Source organism: Haliaeetus leucocephalus, unplaced genomic scaffold (genome assembly GCF_000737465.1).
Source record: "Haliaeetus leucocephalus isolate CR32 unplaced genomic scaffold, Haliaeetus_leucocephalus-4.0 Scaffold795, whole genome shotgun sequence".
NCBI classification, from domain to species: domain Eukaryota; kingdom Metazoa; phylum Chordata; class Aves; order Accipitriformes; family Accipitridae; genus Haliaeetus; species Haliaeetus leucocephalus.
In genome coordinates this window covers 2,136,728-2,155,852 of record NW_010973231.1, presented here as the reverse complement: position 1 = coordinate 2,155,852, position 19,125 = coordinate 2,136,728, and the positions used below count along the sequence as shown (strand labels likewise).

The 19,125-nt window shown below is 39.2% G+C and overlaps 2 protein-coding genes across 13 annotated transcripts in view; one reads left to right on the top strand and one right to left on the bottom strand.

Annotated features, from left to right (window-relative positions):
* LOC104840562 (ras-related protein Rab-9A) overlaps positions 1 to 9,086 on the top strand; it is a 30,796-nt gene extending 21,710 nt beyond the window's left edge. For 2 of the 7 annotated variants that reach the window (XM_010581563.1, XM_010581558.1), the window contains exons 2-3: positions 4,999 to 5,031; positions 8,009 to 9,086. In XM_010581563.1, the coding sequence (XP_010579865.1) occupies positions 8,043 to 8,648 (606 nt within the window). In that variant the 5' untranslated portion in view covers positions 4,999 to 5,031; positions 8,009 to 8,042 and the 3' untranslated portion in view covers positions 8,649 to 9,086. Of the gene's footprint in view, positions 1 to 164; positions 430 to 1,434; positions 1,695 to 4,998; positions 5,032 to 8,008 lie in introns of those variants that run through there. The other 5 variants (XM_010581564.1, XM_010581560.1, XM_010581561.1 and 2 more) reach the window with 4 other exon arrangements.
* A 4,558-nt stretch (positions 9,087 to 13,644) lies between these two features.
* TRAPPC2 (trafficking protein particle complex 2) lies at positions 13,645 to 18,875 on the bottom strand. Of its 6 annotated transcripts, none has more exons than XR_775274.1 (6): positions 18,812 to 18,875; positions 18,442 to 18,551; positions 16,371 to 16,515; positions 15,478 to 15,563; positions 14,897 to 15,254; positions 14,701 to 14,788 (listed from the first exon to the last, which is right to left on the bottom strand). XR_775274.1 is itself a non-coding variant. In XM_010581552.1 (5 exons), exons 2-5 carry the CDS (start codon positions 18,532 to 18,534, stop codon positions 14,690 to 14,692), a joined length of 423 nt encoding a protein of 140 aa, XP_010579854.1. In that variant the 5' UTR covers positions 18,535 to 18,551; positions 18,812 to 18,875; the 3' UTR covers positions 13,645 to 14,689. The 6 variants fall into 6 exon arrangements, 2 of the variants coding, with proteins under 2 accessions (XP_010579854.1, XP_010579853.1); XR_775271.1 differs by having other exon boundaries at positions 14,897 to 15,236; XR_775273.1 differs by having other exon boundaries at positions 14,897 to 15,236; positions 15,478 to 15,556; positions 16,433 to 16,515.
* Positions 18,876 to 19,125: the final 250 nt, after the last annotated feature.

Sequence of the window (19,125 nt, the reverse complement as noted above, 5' to 3'; positions counted from 1 at the left end):
CCCGGCCCGGCCCTGCGGAGCGCCCCGTGAGGGGCCGCGGCGGGGGAGGGCGGCGTGACGGGGCATCCCGTGATCTCCGAGGGAGATCTCCGAGGTGTTGGGGTGGAACTCGGCTTCCTACCTGTCTCCTCGCCACCCTTCAAACCCGGGGGGAGGGGAAATTTAAAAAAAAAATCCCTTTATCGCCTTTTCCTGTTTGCTCAAGAAGGACTTCGGTGTCCCAAGGGGACCCTGAGCAAATGGTGGGTTTTAGTTCTTCTTTTTCGAACCGGCGGCTGGATTTAGCTCCGCTCTGCAGCGGCCGGTTGCGTTTCTCGTTGTGGCAGGCGGCTGTCCGAACTTGGAGGTGGTGATGGCTGGAGAACCAAAAGGGTTAGGTTAAGGTTGTTGACTGGCTTACGTCCGAGTGGTTAGTGAGCAGCTTCCAGTGTAAGTATTCCATGTTAAATGTACCTCGTGCAAAATAATCGAATGAATAACAGAATAGTGCAAGAAAACTAGTTCTAAAAACCTGTGTTACTGGCCTTTGTAGGAAGGTTACGTATAACTAGATACATAGAGAGCACTTAATTTTACTAACTTGGGTGGGACAGGCAGGCAGGGAACTCCTTGGCTAAATTTTCTTTTGGAATTAAAACACTTGCCTGGCTGCAGATAGCTGTCATGCACTCTGCTGCCCCACATGTTGTTTTCCTTCTTTCCTTGTCCATAATAATTTACAGCTCTACTGAATAAGCATGTGGTTTTTATTTGTCTTTACTTTTAAAGCGTTGTACAATGCTGAAGTTGTCAGTGCTTGCTTTTTTTAGAGCAAGGGTGGTTCTGTGTGACTGGGCTTTTTAGGGGATTTTTTGGTGGCTTTTTAGTAGCTTATAAGGTAGCAAGCTGTAATGGCAGACTGGAGGGAGAGCTATTTCTCAGACATACCCAAAACAAATCCAAACCTCTTTTTTCCTACCACTTTTTATTTCTAGAGAAGCCTAACCAAAGGTTGGTATCTGTGTTTCAGTATCAACATGGAATTTATAATAAGCTTATTTTTCTCTGTCTTCTTTCAGGTTGTATGGAGCTCTGTTTGTTGCCTTAATTTTAGTAAAGCCTTTTCCGTTAGGTTAAATATAGGGAGTGTGCAGTAAAAAAAAAAAAAAAGGGCTCTAGCAGTCCTTGTTTTGCTTTTGAGTGCTTAAACAAACCATCAGTTTCCTTAAGTTGAGAATATGTGAAAAAAAACTGCAGAGGGTCAAATGACGTATTTGGATTTCAAGCTGTATTTTATTTTGTGTCAATTTAGTAATAAATTGTGAGAAACAGATCTTTCAGCTCCTTAGGACTGGAGTTTCACATAAATGTTTCACAATGAATAAAAACTTCCTAGCAAAAAGTCCTAGAAGAATTCCTTAAGTTTTGTGGGGGTTTTGTTTGTTTGTTTTTTCGTTTTGGTTTTTTTTAGAACGCTCATTCTCCTTGGTGTTTTATTTTCATTCTCCACAGAGCAGGCAGTATGTTGGCCTGGTGCAGTGCAATCCACTTAATCCCTTAGGGATGGGCTTTGGTCACATAGTTATATTGGGAAGAATATGAATGCACAATGTAGCCTGACCAACAGAGGCTGCTACTGCTAAGAGTCCCTGGAGGAAAAGGGAAGCTAATGCAAAGGAGAAAGATGAGCACGTATGAGCAGAAATAATTGCTTGGTAAGTTATTGAAAGAGTGGGAAGCAGTAACAGAGAAGTAGGTTGCAAGGAGAATGTCAATTAACTCATGAATTGTTAGAAATGTAGGACCAAGAGGAGCAGCACCTAAGGGTGTTTTGAAGTTGGCTGAAAGTAATAGAATATTTAAATTGGGAAATGCTCAGCTGTGAGCTGCTGAGAAATGTCAACTCTGATTAAATCAGAATAAATGATAGTTTGTTCATTCTACTTGAATGTGGGGAACGCGACGGAAAGGGAAGGCCAGATCTCTGCAAGATTAAACTAGCAGAGGTATAAATGTAGGTATTTCTCCAGACAAGTTTTGCTGATTGAGTTTGTGGCTAGATTTAAGTTAGAATAAATTGTTTCTGACATTAGGTACTGGGATGATTTCATGATCCAGGGGTTATGTGGACTTAAGGATTCCTTCCCTTGGCTGCTGCTTCTTTCATAGTCCTGAGTCATACCAGGCAACTGTTTGAACTAGAGTCCTGAACTATGTAGGAGTTAAAAACAACCTTGTAAACAAACCCCCCAAAAAAGCTTTTTGGTAATCAAATGAGTGGCAACAGCTGTATGTCAGTTCAGTTTGGGTTGTGTTCATATTACAAATTACTTTGAATAAACTCTAGTGATATTCTGGTGTTTGATAAAGTGTGTCTAGTCTGCTATTTTCAGATAACCTGTCATCAGATTATTAAAGATCTGTCCAACAGGAAACACAAACGACCTTTGCAGTGCAATGGTGAAATCCTAGATAAAGGAAGGAAGACTTAAAAGGTGATTAGGATCTCAGTAGGTTGAGCCACATGATTGAAGGGCTTCCAGGCTTCTGGAGAACTAGGCAGCTGACAAATGGCCATCAGTAAAGGGATGTTCCTGATCCACAGCTCTTACAACTGTACTCTGTGGAGGGGAGGGTCAGTTTGGAGGCTGACTAATGTCTGAGCTTGTAATGCATTCAAAAGTACAAAGTGTGTAGCTTCTTGACTTCATATCTATATGTTTCCCTTTGAATTGAGAGCAAAATCTTTCAAGGTCAAACAGGCTTGTGGCCCCTTACACACCGAAGAACTGTTCTTGTGCCACTTAATTGGCCAAGGTGTAAACCAGTACCTTCTAAATACAAGAACAAGGATTGGCTAAGCAGAGAAAAGGGATAAAATTTGCTTCTGTCCTTTTCTTTCCAGATTTCTGGAAACTTGCAGATCTGTTATAGGTGACAAGTGTAACTACTCTGTAGTTATTCAGGGCTGAGAGATGTAAAAACTCCACAAACAGTAAGTGTTGAAAACTGCTTTACATAGTTCTGGATTCTGCCCCTTCTGCTGTAGCTCTGATAGTTCTTGGGACTTTTTTTTCCCAGACATTTTACAGAGAAGGAATTTATGTCATTTTTTTGATCAGCCACTGCAACTAACAAACCACAAGAAACAACTTTTTTCTATGCTGGCCTGGTAAATACTGTCAAATGCTTTGTTAGTGTTAAGGAAAAAAAAAAATGCTAATGAGGGAGTAAGTTTACATTATGTTATTGAAAGGCCAGTGTTTTTGTCAGACAAAATACTTGAAGTGTTTGTGTGCCTTTTTAAACTATTCATGTCTGATGCCTGCGGTTTAACAAAATAAGATGGCTTAGCAAAGAAAACTGTGAATAAGCTTCAAAGCTGAAATGGATGTGTTGTATACGTGTGAATTTGAGGATAGGAAGTTATGAAACATGGTCAGTGTTACTGTTGTACTAGTTATGGGACTGCTAATTCTGCTTCTGAGTAACTCTGAGAGAGTGTTTATTCTTAAATCTTTAACAAAGATGGCCCCTTTGTTTAAGAAGTCCTGGGTGAAAGCATATTAGGCTGTAAATAAATGTGATTACTTGGAACAAACTTGAGTCTGCCTTACCTTGGATTTTTTTCCTTCTCCAAGTCAAATGGGTGCTCTTTAACAACTTTAGTTAAAGGACAGTTAAAGTGTACGACATATCTTCAAGGAAACCTTTGGGTTTAGTCTTTATTTCATACAGGAGGTGATCACTGGATGTAAATGGTGATTGAAATAAATTTTCTTGCCCGTTTCCAAGTGAGAAAGTAGGTACAAGTGGAGAAGCAATAGTCTGGAAATTTGAAGTGTCCCTTACATTCCCTGCAAGAATACTGAAGGAATTCAGTGGTGCTATTGCAACAGACCCAGTTTTGGGTTTTTTTAAAAAAAAAAAAAGGGGGGGGGGGGGCTAGAGGTGTGATTTCAGTTGCTATGTGGTTTGGTTGGTTTTTTGTTTTTGTTTTTTTTATGGTGTGCTGCTGTACCTGGTATCAGTATGGTAAAAGTGAAACTAAATTGGTCCAATTGACTAGGTTTGCTTAATAGTTTAAGTGTGCTTGCTGACATCATAGGTAAAATGCAATTACTGTGTTGGCTAACAGTATTTTTCCACAGATATAACTTGAGTTCAGCACCTGTCTTCAGCCTTCAGTACTCTGGTATAAGCAAGTCCTCCTTAATCTATTAAATGATTTTTTTTATAGTAAAAAAGACAAAGTCCTAGATTAAGTTTGTGTATTGCTGCTATGTTATTTTAGACCAAGAATCTCACTTTTCTTTGAGTGCTGCCCAGTACCTAAGTGTTAAAAGAGGTAATTGCACTCAAAAAGGCAGCTATGAAGCTGAGTCATGGAATTAAGAAAATCTAAATGGATAGATTGGACAAGGCAGTGGTGTTTCTCTAAGCTTTGAGGGGCTTGAATCAAAGATTTTGTAATGCACGCTGATTTTTTTGAAGTTGCTTAGCATGTTGTTTTTAGTCTTGCCAGCAAATGTTTGGACTGCTAATGGAAACATTTCAGATTTGTAATTCAGCTCACTGTTTAAAAGGGAGATTCTGGGAGGTGACAATTAAATTACTATTTGTATTATGATATATGATGGTGTTAGAAATTACACTTAGAAACCATTCCCTGCTTTTAACAGGAATACTGAAGTCAGTGGTCTAAGAGCTTGAGTCCTCATAAATTGGTGGAGGCAATTCAGAGATCATTATCAAAATGGGCCAGAGTGGGGCTGCTTTTTATTTGCTCTGAGTTTCTTTGAATATTGAAATGATAGAGGAACATGAGGGAAAAATCTTCTCTTTACAGACTCTGTGTACTAGGTTGAGCCTACCCTTACTGTGCTGCACAATTAGTTTAATGTAAGAAATAACTGGAACAAATAGTTATCTGTAGTTCTGTGGTGTCTTAAAAAGTTCTTGATGTTGGTTAAAACAATCAGGTGCACATTGGAAATTGATTTTTTGTTTTATTTTCAGATGCTGAGTGATGATTTAAACTGAACTATTAAGGTAATAAATTTTCAGTAATATGATATCAGATGTTGACTGTTCATTCTGAAAACATTGTCAAAAAGCACATTATACAGATAAGTTCAAAGAATGTAATAGGAGAAATAACATTAATTCTCCAGGCATCTTAAGGATTTTATTGTTACTTTATTTGTTGGAGTATTAAGGCTTCATAACTTAGGGTAACCCCCCCGCCCCCCCCCAGTTACAAAAATTGAGCTCTTTAAAAATCTTTAACTTATTTAAAGATGTGTAAATGGAAAAAATGTAGCAGCCTATGGTGCTGAAAACTACTGTCCTGGTTCTGCAGATACTCTAAATCACATAATCAGTGGGGCTACAGATGAGTCTCTTACACAGTCAGAAAAACGGTAATTGTATAAAGTCTTTGCTGTTTCCAAACAAAAATGCTTCTTAATGCCTTTGAACATGCTTCTTTGCTGTTTCAGATCCAGCTTGTAAGTATGTACTTAAATGACTGAACATATATCCCATTTATTTTGGATTAAAAACTTTACAAAAACATTAACTGCTAGCTAAAGCATGACAGCTGCTACTGTGGAACCTGAGTGTTCTGAAGAGCGACATTGCCTGCAACATCACATTGAGATACTTGCTTATCGGTCCTGGGAAGAGTGTTTCTGTAGCTTTTCTGTGGAAGGACCAGTTTGGTTCTAGTTGAAAAGACACTTCTAATGGTTTGTGGCTGATCTATAATTTTCTGCCCAGTGGAAGTATTTTTATGGTCATCAGGCTCCTAGACCTCACTGTAATGGTCCACGTAGTTGAAACCGTGCAAATTAACTTCTCAGGTTCTGGATCCACAAAAGTACTAGATACTGTTAACAGAGTTTCCTTACTTGTATTTTGTTTAAAATGTGACTTCATGGAGAATTTCATGATAATTGCAGTTTTTCAAACTGTAGAAGCTAAAGAAACAAGTGCATAGTACCAGTTAGAACTATGTAAGTCAGTTTTTTATTCACATTGTCTTTTAGGGAACTTGTGATTTCAGTAGGACGGAAAAAAATATAATTGTAACTTGTTCCTACACTGAAGTGGAAGAACAGGGAAAGATTCAGTACCCTCTGTTCTCATGAATGCATTATTTACTAAGATGATGCTACTATCTAATGGCGTAGCTCAAATAACTTGCTCGTTAACCAATAGTAGGAATTAGGGAAATAAGTGAAGACACTGAACCATTTTAATTATTTCAGCATGAACATGGAAATCATGTGCAAGTAGGCTGGTGACTCTAATAAGGCTTTTCACATACATAAAAAGCTATGTGTTCATATCCTGAGCCATAGCAATTATCCCATAGCACTGTGAAAGTTAAATGAACAATCTACTTGCAGTTCTCTAAGCAGTTTTAACATTGTTGTGATACAAACCTGTAGAAATATTAAGGATTTATAAACATTGTTTTTTAATTACACAGTACGAATGAATAAAATTACTTGCTCTGAACAATTTTTTTAATGGAAGCAGCCACTGTTCCTTATATTTTGAAATTTCTTTGAGGCTTCAGCTGTAGAATATGTCTAACAAATAATCATTCAAAGATGGAAAGTTAAAGACAAAAAAAAATTCCTGAAATTTCTTGCTTCTAATGTAGGCCTTGATTCTAAGGCAGCACAGAGTCATATGACTCTCATGCCACCTTCTGTCAGGTGTTAATTCCATAACCATACTCTGTGGGTGATGTATATGCCAGTAATGCTAATTACAACTAGCAAGACTGCATTCCTTCCTTCAGAGAAGGAGATGGACTAGGCGACTTATGACCCATTTCCATTTTAAATAGATGCTATTTTCAGAGAAGCCTGTTTTGGCTGAATTAGTTTTAGCTCTTTTAGTAATGGAGCAGTACAGGGACAGCAGTTCTCCTCATGCAGAAGCTTTTAAGTTTGGGCGCTCTAAAAAGAAACCTTACCCCCAAGCAATTAAAACACTTTTTTACATTATTAGGTGACACTACAGTAATGACAGCAAACCTTGGGCTGGCACAAAACACTAATGAGCTAACTACTTTTTTAAAAAAAATAATAATCCTTTAACACTAAAATCTGACAGTAAAAAAGCTTCATTCGTGCCACTATTTTACCATCCCTGTGCTTGCAGCCAGGCTCTTCACTAGCATTTTCAGGCTTTTTGACAGTTTTACCACGGGAAGTTGACACCTACTAACTGAACTGTCAGTGTAGACTTGGCCTCAGTATTTGGCATCTTAAGTACCATTTGAAGCAGCAACAGTGAATTTGCTTTTGTAGTAGTTGTAATAGTATTCCATTCATCATGGCTGTTCTGCAAGGAGTAAACTAAAATACCAAATGTTTGTGTACCAATACCTAGTCACCTGACTTTTAAAATAAAATCCCAGTATTTGCATTTGTTCTGTAGAGAACTGTTCCCTGTGACTTGATTTAAAATTCTTTGTTTGATTGCAGTTTGGGGTGAAGCGCAGCAGTTACTCCAGTATAACAGAGAGTGTCCTGCTTTATTCCTAAAGCTACCTCTTCACTTTTGCATATTAAAAAATAACTTTGCTAATGAAATAAGGCACTGAAGTGACTAGTTCAAGGCATGTGCTCTACAAAACTCTCTCACTCCACTCCCATGGATCTTTTTCAGTGAACGTAAATGAATTGTTGCCTTCGCTGACTGTGATGCGATACCCCTCCTGTACAAACATTGAAGGGTTTGGGGGTTTTAAGTGACAGATGGGTAATTCAGTAATGCAGCGTACTGCTTAGACTGCCATACAGACTGCAGTCTGTGGCAGAGACACCTCTTAAACATGTGGTATTCTTGAGTGGGTATTCTTACTATGAGTATCTACGCTTCATCTGTTCAGCGTAGTCCTGCTTTTGTACATGAAATGTGATGTTGTTGGACTTTAACACTTTCTAGATATTTATGTGTGTGAAATTTTCTGCTCAAAACTCTTTAATGATTTTCTTAATCTTTACAGGTTTAGGAAACCAGGAGGATCTATTCCCATAACAATGGCAGCAAAATCATCACTCCTTAAAGTAATACTGCTAGGAGATGGTGGAGTTGGGAAGAGTTCCCTTATGAACAGATACGTTACCAACAAGTTTGATGCACAGCTGTTTCATACAATAGGTGTGGAATTCTTAAATAAAGAGTTGGAAGTTGATGGACATCTTGTTACAATGCAGATATGGGACACAGCAGGTCAGGAACGTTTTAGGAGCTTGCGGACTCCTTTCTATAGAGGTTCTGACTGTTGCCTGCTAACCTTCAGCGTGGATGACTCTCAAAGCTTCCAAAACTTAAGCAACTGGAAGAAAGAATTCATTTATTATGCAGATGTCAAGGAGCCTGAAAGTTTTCCGTTTGTGATACTAGGTAACAAAGTTGATATTGATGAAAGGCAAGTGTCTACAGAAGAAGCCCAAGACTGGTGCAGGAATAACGGCAACCATCCCTATTTTGAAACCAGTGCAAAAGATGCCACTAATGTTGCAGCAGCCTTTGAAGAAGCTGTTAGGAGAGTTCTAGCCTCTGAGGATAGATCAGATCACTTTATTCAAACAGATACAGTAAACCTTCATCGGAAACCGAAACCCAGTTCATCTTGTTGTTGACTTAAATTTTTTTTTTTGCCAAATTACTTTTGACTAGCTTGCTCTATAAAAGGATGGGGAAGGTGTACTAGATAAAATAACAAATGGGTTTAACTCCAATATTAAAATTGTAATATTGTGCTGCTTTCTTGGGGGAGCAAAAGAAAAATTTCCATTCCTGAGTGACCCATTATTGAATTAGTGACACTTTCTGTTTAGGAAGGTGTCAGTAAAAACAATATAAGAATGTAATTTGCCAACTTTATTCAAATGATAAATACTTTGAATATAATTAAAACTTGAAAGTTCTAGAAGCACTACTTTGGAGAAACTGTTTTGGAATTCAGGCACAAAGATACTTTTATATGTGTATATTTTTATGAAATCGGCATTCCATTTTTGTTTCACTAGAAGTCAGTTTCTTAACAATGCTAGATATTAAACTTCAGTCTCACTACATTCCTTTTGCTGTGACTGGTACTTCATCTCTAATGTGTTTATTATAAGTTAATATAAATCACCTTTGGGTCTTCTCTAATTGCCTGATGTTGCTATAATTTGTGTAGGTTTTTAAGTAGGAAATAAATTTCCTACATATTTAATGTCCATTTTCCTTTCATTTACTATTCTAATGCTGTACTAATTTTTCCAGCAGTTTAATGCAAGATACTGATGATTTTTTTTTTAAGGTGATACATGTCTTTGCCTTAAGTCCCATTCCGGCATGTTTCTGATCAATAAGGTAAAAAAATCTGAATAACTGAAGTTATAATCATTTTTAGTTATGGAAAAGTTATACTTTATTCAGTCAGCTTTAATAGCACTTGAAGGGATCCACATTATGACACATTTGCAAAAGAACTTTTAGTATACAGCCTTAAAGTTCCAAACTTCTTGTTCCTGTTAACCTGAGCTATGAATGTGTTTACCAGTAATCTCTGCACTGTGAAACTAAGGATTGGCAATACATAGAGAACTCAGGAAGCTCTTGACGTACAGTAGATTGTGACAGCTTTCAGCCCTAATACGAGTAAATACCTACAGCTAGTGTTTGAGCTGAATTTGATCCTTATTTAATTTGCTATTTTAGGATACAGACTTAAACATTTAAGACAATGTCTTTTATATTACTGTACCCATTACATGATGATGAACAGAAGCAAATTCTGTATTTAATGGACAGTCCTTCTGCAGTAATGCAGATGAAACCACAGAAGGTGTACTTGAGGCTCTCCGTTGCAGTTAAATGGTAGAATACTTGTATGAGACATTGTTGAACGTTGGCTCTCAAGTACCCACTGTCTTTGTAATAGCTACCTTGATAGCACGCTATTGCTTCAATGTGTAATCTGACTGCTGACAGGCATGCACGTATACATGTTATGGACTTCAGAAGGAAGTCTGAGGCCTGTGGGACAGGCCGTGTTACTCACTAAACTACACAGACTCTGCTTTCTGTACAGCAACTTTTTTGTTCCAATAGAAAAGCCTTTCTTGAGAGTACAGTTAACAGCGAGAGCTTTCTCCTAACCTATCTGTTCAGTCTGTACCAGGTGTAATTATTTGGAAGTAAAGCTTGCAAAACAAATCCTTCTTGTCGTTCTTAATACACTTTTCTGACTGTATTGTATTCTTGCTTGAACCTGTCCAGGATAACTTTACTCCGTAGAACTGCTGCTCCTGCTTAAAAGTGACATCTTTTTATCTTTTGTACATTCCTCAGTCTAATTCACTCTTACAGTCCTGCATATACAGCAACAGAACTGTGTTTTAAGCTTCAGTCACCTAATAGCTAAATGTAGGTTCAGCTGCTACTTCTGTTATGTTTAATTTCGAGTCAATGAATGAAAAGATCTGTGAAGAAAATTTAGCTAAATTCTTCTTAAGCTTTAAAAATGAAGACTGTTTGCATTGGGGGTTACTACGCTAGTGACATGGAATTGTTGTAAAACTGCTATGTTACTACTTAAAGCTTCCTTTGACGTTCATTTTAGCAGAGGTTGAGGATGAAACAACAGGAGATGAAGTTACTGTGATTAGAGTACTATAGAGAGGATTCAAATAAGATTGCTAAAAGGAAACAATTAAGGATGAGAACTGTTGTGGTCTGTCTTGTGCTTAAGCATGCATCTGTGTTTTCCCATCTGTCCCCTTTCCATGTAACATCATGGTTACCAAGCCTCCATCTGAGAATCAGGCTTAATAAAGTTAAATAAAACTTAATACAATAGAAGCGTATTACTTGTGCCCTGGGAGCTGCTGTACTGCAACTGTCCGCTAATCACAAAAGTGGCTAGTAAAGATGAACGGGGGTTTACATGCTATCGTAAATAAGACAGTATAGGAATTAGGTTGCGGTCAGGATTTGGTCTCAGAGAGAGACTGTCAAGTACTTGAAAGAAGCAAAAGTCCTATGACAAGCAGATATAGATGATAGGTACAAAAAAATTATAATGCTTAATAACGGAGGCATTTCTGTACTTTGTGAAAGCTTAGTGTCTGCCATTTAATATGGAGGTAAGGTAGGCACTTGTGGCTTATGTTTCAATTCACTGATGCATTTCAAGTAGTAATGTACCCCAAGTATTAGGGGGTCCTGTTAGCAATATCTAGAATTCTGTAGCGTGACAGAGCGTACTATGTAATATATATGCAAAGTTCTAGATGTTCTTTAAAATGTGGAGCAAAAAATACTGCCGTGGCAAATCGGTGGGATTGATGAAAGCTATGCTTATTAGAACAGACAGCAAAATGGGAATGGGAAGAAACTAGCTAGGACAGTTATAGTATAGTATATAGATACTTTGTGTCAGACTGCTGCCAGAACCAGGCTGCTTGCTTTAACAGTTGCTCTGTACCTTAAACTGATCTTACTTTAGGTCAAGTGGTATGAAGGGTTACCTAAACAGTAACAGAACCATGCAGAAAGTTGTGTCTAAGTTGCATTTCCAGCCTAGATTTATTAAGGTTGGTTCATGTTCTTAGCTTGCGTTAATGTTCCCATTTCCTTATGCTTGAATTTTGTATCATCTAGAGTAATTCCAGTCCCTTTAACTCCTAAACCTTTTTGTTGCCTTTATTGCATAATGCAGGTTATCTGCTGCTTTCTCACATTGCAACAGATTTCATTTGAATTCTTATTCCTAAGCCTCTCGGATGGGGCACAAACACCATACTTGGAAAGGAGGTCTCTCTTCTGCCGTGTCCATTGAGGAACTGTTCATTGTTTGAAGCATGCTAGAACTGCATCTTTCAGACCCAGTGCAGATTTGTGACTATAGCTGATCACAAGGTAACTTTCACCTGTTGCTTCCAGATAGTAGTTTCAGCTGATTGCAAAGTCACAAACCAAACATAAACAAGTGTTCCTCCGTACACAGGGAAATCACAGTGACCTAGCCAAGGTCCTTCAGAATTGTCATGAGACAACGTTCCTCACCACAACCTCTATAATGATTAATGTAATGAGTTAGCACATAATTCTCCCTTCCCTCTGGCCAGTAACAGCCTGTTTTCATAAAGCCTAGATGGACCCATGAGACTGCATTTCCCATTTACAATTCCTGTATTCAGAAGAAATGGGGAAGGATGTATGGGGGGGGCATAAGAACAGGCACCGTTTGGCTAACTGTCTTCAGTGATCAGGCAAGAGAGAAAACTTCCTACTGTGTACTGGCAGAAAATGCAATTGTCCCACAGTTTCTGAAAGCGGTGGAAACTCTTAGCACTAACCCTTCATCTTTGCCAAAACTTTTATTACTGCCACGTACACAATTACTTAACGTAAGTATTTCCTCAGTGAATCTTAACTGTTAGTGTTTTTCCAACTATGCTGCTACTGGGGAGGAGGCAGAAAACAGCACAACAGCCCCAACTCAGTGGCTCCTTGTCTGAACGAGAATGCTTCACCTCAAGTGTGTTTCTGTTGCTTTCACGTATATAGCAAAGAAAAATAAAAATCGGTTGATTTATGTAAGATTACATGACATTATCAAAATGCTGTACAATGCAGTTTTTATGAAATAATAATGCAAAGACAAGTATTCCCATTTTCACTTGCCACCCCACTGATAAAGGTAGCCTTACCATGATCATCTAGTTCTCTCCTAAATCATTTCAAGTATACTCAACAGGCATCGATACTGCATCATTCCATGTTTTATTTAAGGTAAATATCGCAACCTTTATATCGTGTTCTTTTTCTCATGGAATATTTCACAGTGACAGTTTAGCAGTAAGTGTAAATTACAAAGAAATAACGACTGACTATACATTTAAAGCATATACACCTGTGGTCCCTTTAATTGTACAGACTATGCAAAACGCACTTCCGAGAACAGCCTGCCACTTACTTTGGAAATTACTTTTCAGATATTTAAAAAAAAGTCCAAGAAGATAGTTTATACAGATTTGCTGCGAAGGGAAACAGACTACTTAAAAGACTGTGAAACCAATGAAAATATTAAGTACATATATGTGTTGTGGTTTAACCCCAGCTGGCAACTCAGCACCACGCAGCCGCTCACTCACTCCCCGCTGTGGGATGGGGGAGAGAATTGAGGAAAAAGTAAAAACTCGTGGGTTGAGATAAAGACAGTTTAATAGGACAGAAAGGAAGAAAATAATAATGATGATAGTAGAATGACAATAATAACAATAAAGGGATTGGAATATACAAACCAAGTGATGCACAATGCAATTGCTCACCACTCACTGACCAATGCCCAGTTAGTTCCTGAGCAGCGATCCCTCCCAGGCCAACTCCCCCCAGTTTACGTACTGGGCATGACGTCACATGGTATGGAATATCCCTTTGGCCAGTTTGGGTCAGCTGTCCTGGCTGTGTCCGCTCCCAACTCCTTGTGCCCCTCCAGCCTTCTTGCTGGCTGGGCATCAGAAGCTGAAAGATCCTTGACTTAGTCTAAACACTACTTAGCAACAACTAAAAACATCGGTGTGTTATCAGCATTCTTCTCATACTGAACCCAAAACATAACACTATACCACCTACTAGAAAGATTAACTCTATGCCAGCCAAAACCAGGACAATATGCCAAACGACCTATTTAAAAATTACTGTTTTGGAATGATGGTAAGTTTTGCAAAAGGGTCCCTAACCACATTTTATGATGGAATAGTAGCCAGACAGGCCAAATAATGCCTTTCTGAAACCTCAACAAATAAGAGTTCCATGGTTCAAATATCCTATTCTAAACACATTTTCAAAAAGAAAATGTCAGCACTTGCAGAGATAATGGAAAGAAGTGGGTTTAGACATGTAAATTTAGTTTGTTTTTTTTCTGTGTGTGAATCAGAATTAAAGTCAGGGCAGACACAGCTGTTCTGGTCTACTTCATTCATTTCATTGATGCAACACTGCAGCTAAACATGTATTGCACTAAACTTCTGGTAAATTTGAAATGTTAAGCTTTAAAACTTAAAGGATTTTTATCAAAACTTCTTGAAATACTGAAGACAGAGCTTTGCTGATATATCCTCTTTTCTTTTTATTGAGCACTTTATAATACATACATTACACATTACAATATAAACATAGACCTGATTTAATACCACAAAGAGTAAGGTTAGTCTGTTTAGTCTGCAGAGTAAGTTCTCTAGCGAAAGACTGTAAGTAGGAAAGTTTGTAACAAAATTAACCACTTAGGCAGAACAGACAAGAATTCCCTTCTGCTCATATTAAATCACATGACTGGAGGTGTATTTTGCATTTAGATCAGATTTCCTCCTACCCTGTAAAAAGCCTTACATTTTACATGTGCATTGACACCCACATGTCTCAGTTTGTACCTGCTCAGGCCCTGACATTTTTAAACTTAGTTTTCATAGCACATAAAAGGAAACTTACTAAGATACATGTTTTAACCAGAGAAGCTTGGCTGTTCTTATCTGTATCGGGAAAAAAAAAAAAAAAAAAGCTGCTTCAGCATCCAATTTGTTAATCTTCAGAAGATGAGTATCAAACATGCTGAGAACTAACCAGAACTACTGTTCAAATAATCGGGAAGGTACGGAAAAAGCACTCACTTGGGAAATTTATTTATTCAGCTTAAAAGGTGTTTCTTCCCAAGGAACTGTACTTTCCTTTCAAAGGCACTGGATCGAATAGGAGAATTAAGTTCATAAAACGGATTCATTGCAAACTGCGGAAAGAAGAAAAACTCATCAATAAGCACAATGCCCAGCACTGGAAAACGTTATTTCAAATGGCAACTATATTATTAGCTTTCAGCCTACTTAGTGCCACTTACGAGCACGGAGCGCCTGAACAGTCACTTGCTTTCCAGGCCCTTGCATTCTCCCCATATATGTGCACAGCCACCCCTTCGCACCAGCTCCTCAGAACAAATCCATCACGACACTGGTGGAAATTTTGGGTTTGGAAATGAGCGCCATTTGAGCCCCCGTGGGAGGCCAAGAGGGCCATCTCCCAGCCAGTGCTTGCGAGCGCCCATCTAGCGGGAGCAGTGCCAGGCGGCGAGAACACGGGCTGCTTGTTTGAGCGTGAAGCGCTTCCACCAGCCTTCTGGAGAACAGCCCTTTGCTTTTGTTATCACCACTACTGATACAAGACTGACGAAAATCACTGGACTAAAATGGAAAGAAATTCTGAAGGACCACAGTTTACATTAATTTCTAAAAATCTGTTCTGTTCATGGAAAATCCAGCCCTTATGTCAAGTTACCAACTCTGGCTAATGTGGAGACCATGGATGCTTCTCCGCTTACGCAGGCCCCCCATGTGAAAACGTGCTAATACAGGCACACCTGAGCACGTACAGCAGAACACACTTAAAAGTACTGCAGTCAGACCGTAAGAAGTGGGTTCTTACCTTTATATACAAGTCATATACATCATTAAAGAAGTTCTTAATTCCGTCTTCTTGCCTTACATCGTGAAGCATTATAAATCTCATATGTAAAGCAATTAAGGAAAATTTTAACTTTTACAAGGAAGAGACATCTAGCATATCCCGAGATAAGCATTTACACCTAATTCTGCATATACTTAAAATGTTTAGCTGTACATGAAATAGCAGCGACTATAGGAGGAAGCATTAAAAAAAGTAACTGAAGCAGTGAAATTTAGAAAGCATTACCTTTGTATTTTAAAATAATTCCCCTATTTGAAAATAAAAATAATTACCTCTCCATTGAAGTTTATTCTTTTTAAAGCTAGACAATTCTGAATATGGACAATGCTCTCAGCACCTTTGCCATATACCCCTGAAGTTGAAATGACATTCACTGTTACTTGCTATGTATAACAAGTTTCACAACAAACAATTCTAGGACTATCTGTACAGAAGTTCAAGCCTTAATACCACATTTTCAAGATAGGTGTGATTGACACCAAGCGGGTTTATCCCTGCTTCTCCTCTCTAGCACTATCTGATACTATTCAAAGAGAATGGTATCAGCTTGCTCAGACCCTCTCAAATTATTCCCCTCTCATTCCTCTCTCCTCCACTCCATGTGAGCTCTGCATTTCATTAGGCTACTTCAGCTCCTCCAAAAGGAAAAATCCATCTTTCCATTTGGTCCCAATTTTCAACAACTGCTGTGCCTCCCAACTTACTTAATCCTGAAGCTGGTGATTCTCTCTAGCAATAGTAGTGGTGAATAGCCAGAGAAATCTGTTCCAAAGTCATTCCATCTAACTTAAGCCTTTCTGGCAAAAGGCTTTTCCTACACAAATATAAGAAAAGAGAAGAGGGAAGGATATGTCCAGCTGTGACAAAAGCAGAAACAAACCATTCATTAAACTTGTCCACAGTCTTCAGATACATGTTGTTAGAAAGCCACATGTTCTCATCTACTAGGTCAAGAGCAGCATGGGCGATGAACTGGTTGAGATGGCGATGATCATCCTAAGGTATTTCCAGAGGACAGAGGATTAGTAATTCAGTGAAAGGAGTGAAATATAAACAATAATTTGCTCAAGTTGCTAAGCAACTAGTGCTCAAGTGACGTAAAGTTACATATAGCCTTCTTTTCTGCCACCTATGTGCCATCCTGTAATTAAATGAAACTAGTACATATTGTCACGATACTTGGTTTCAAGGGAGAAAAAAGGTCACAATAAAAAGGTCATCACAAAACAGTCTTCAGAGCAGCAAAACCAATAAAGCCTTTATTTATAGCTCAGAAATCTATTAAAGCATAAATTCTTTTGTTTACCAATGGGTAATCTTCCACTGCAAACTTACTCCACACAGGGGCCCTGATAAAAGTCTTTTTCTCTGCTTTCCAGTCACCTGTTTTTGTGACATTTAGAGCAATTTAGCATTTTTGGGGCCATAAAATTTCTCTCAAATTTAGCAGAAATTGAACAACAAGTTACGGCGTGCAAAAGTTGGGGGCCAGATGGGGAAAGCAGAGAGATACAGAGGAAGATGCACTGGTAACATTCTCACCTGAAGATTCTGTTTTTCCAGGTAATTTGCCTAGAAACATAGGATCTTTTAATTGTTTTGGGGGTTTTCTTTTTTGTAAGAGCCTAGTGCAGAAAAACATCCTGCAACTGGTATTAAATATATGTTGCAGATGTAAATTACACCTCTTCCTATAACAAACACGAATGGCCTTCATAGAGTAATCACAGCATCTGGTCCTAACACTACACGAGTCATGTGGGGAAAGAGCCATTTACTTGTATACGACTAGAATACTGGAGGACATCTGCCAACAAGAAACACAGGACTAAATCATACTGTAAGCTTCTATTGGCCTGGAAACACAAATAGTCTTGCACTGTTTCTCATAATATAGGGATGCTTTTAATGCCACTCTCACACCTCTCGGTGTACTGTGTTTTTCCCCCAAATCAAGTTTAGCTCCAGGCATTAACAGCTTTGCCAGTTCCATTAAGCCATGCTGAGGAAGAGACTAAGTAGTGAAGTTTAAGGGGCAAAAGCTCGTGCCGATTTACCACGTGCATTATGCAAACCACGTACTTCAGGCAGCTGCGCATCTGCACTGAATTCACTCTTAAATGGCACATCTCAGAAACAGAAGCGATAGTTGCCAAAACATCCCAATGCCTACTAGTTCTCCTTCAGTGCACGTCAAGTGTAGATTCTCTCTTAGGAGAAAATTTAGTACTTCTACCTCAACCAGAGAAGAAGATCCATCAGATCAGATCTCGCAGATCCACGCACTTTTACTCTGAAGTCTATTCTTTCTTTGGTGTAATACCACAATGGATAGATTTGTTCTCTTCCCACCGGAAACACTACTTATGAGGAGTCTTACATTTCTCACGCTTTCAAACTCGTATTTATCAATTCAAGTTTTAAACCTTTCTTACTTAAAAGCAAGAGTGACTACTGAAGATGATTAAAAAATAAGAACTTTTTATAGCATTAAAAACAAATGACCTAATAGAGCTTTCAAATTTACGTTCCTTACTTTAGCTCATTACTGTATACAGATGCTGTAAAACAGCGAATGACAGTAAGTAGCATTAAATAATGAACAGTTCTTATAAAAGCTCTGCACACTAAGAGCAATGCCCAATGCATGACTAGCATATATATTCTTCACCATACAGCATCAAATAATTAAGGAAACCATGTTTTAGGAAGAACTAGTATGATCTGGCAAAGAATTTTTAAGAGACTCAAGAACTCCCGAGTTCTCCTCCCTATGACAAAGTTTCTGTAAAAACCCAGAAAACAGTAGATACTAGTAACGCTTTTAACAATGTGTTGGTCATGTTTCTAATACACGGTAAAATTATAAAAAGAAACGCGCCGTAATTACACCATGGGAGTATCACAGGGGAAAAAACGCACCTTGGACTCTACTTTTCCAGGAGGCAGAAATTCCATTTCAAATATGGGATTATCATGATGACCAACTATCACAAAGTAGAAACTGCCAGACATTCTTCGGTGTAGTGCTCCTTAGAAGAACAGAGAGACAGGCTTTAGTGATGGGGCTACATGCAAACTCTTGATCCCCCTGAAAATGCTCCTAAAGATCAGCCAACGTGCTTCCTCTTCGTATTTACCACAGGCTAACGAGAGATAAACGCTTTTGGAAGCGTGCGCGTTTATAGTAAAAAATAGGGGGGGAGAGGGGGGAACCCCAAGCCATCCTGAGAAAGCGGCACATCCCCTGGACGCGGATCTCGTCACCACCACCCAAACCCTCTCACTCTACCGCTGACTGACGACCGGTCCCCTCTCGGCGATCCCGTGAGGTACCGTGACCTTCCCCCCGCCGAGGAACCACACGCGGGCGGCAGAAAGAGGAAAGGCGGGCAGATGGCGGGCACCCCCCTCCCTCACGCACAGCGGGGCCTGGCACAGTCCCGCGGCCCGGCGCCATTCCCCTGGGGACTCCCAGCGCAGCCTTTCAGCCCGCCCGGGTCTAACCGGCGGCTTCCCCTGAGGGCGAAGGGGGCCAGGGCCGAGGGCGGGATGACCCTCGACCGCGGGGCAGGGAAGGAGGAGCCGGGGAGGGCGCCGGGCCGC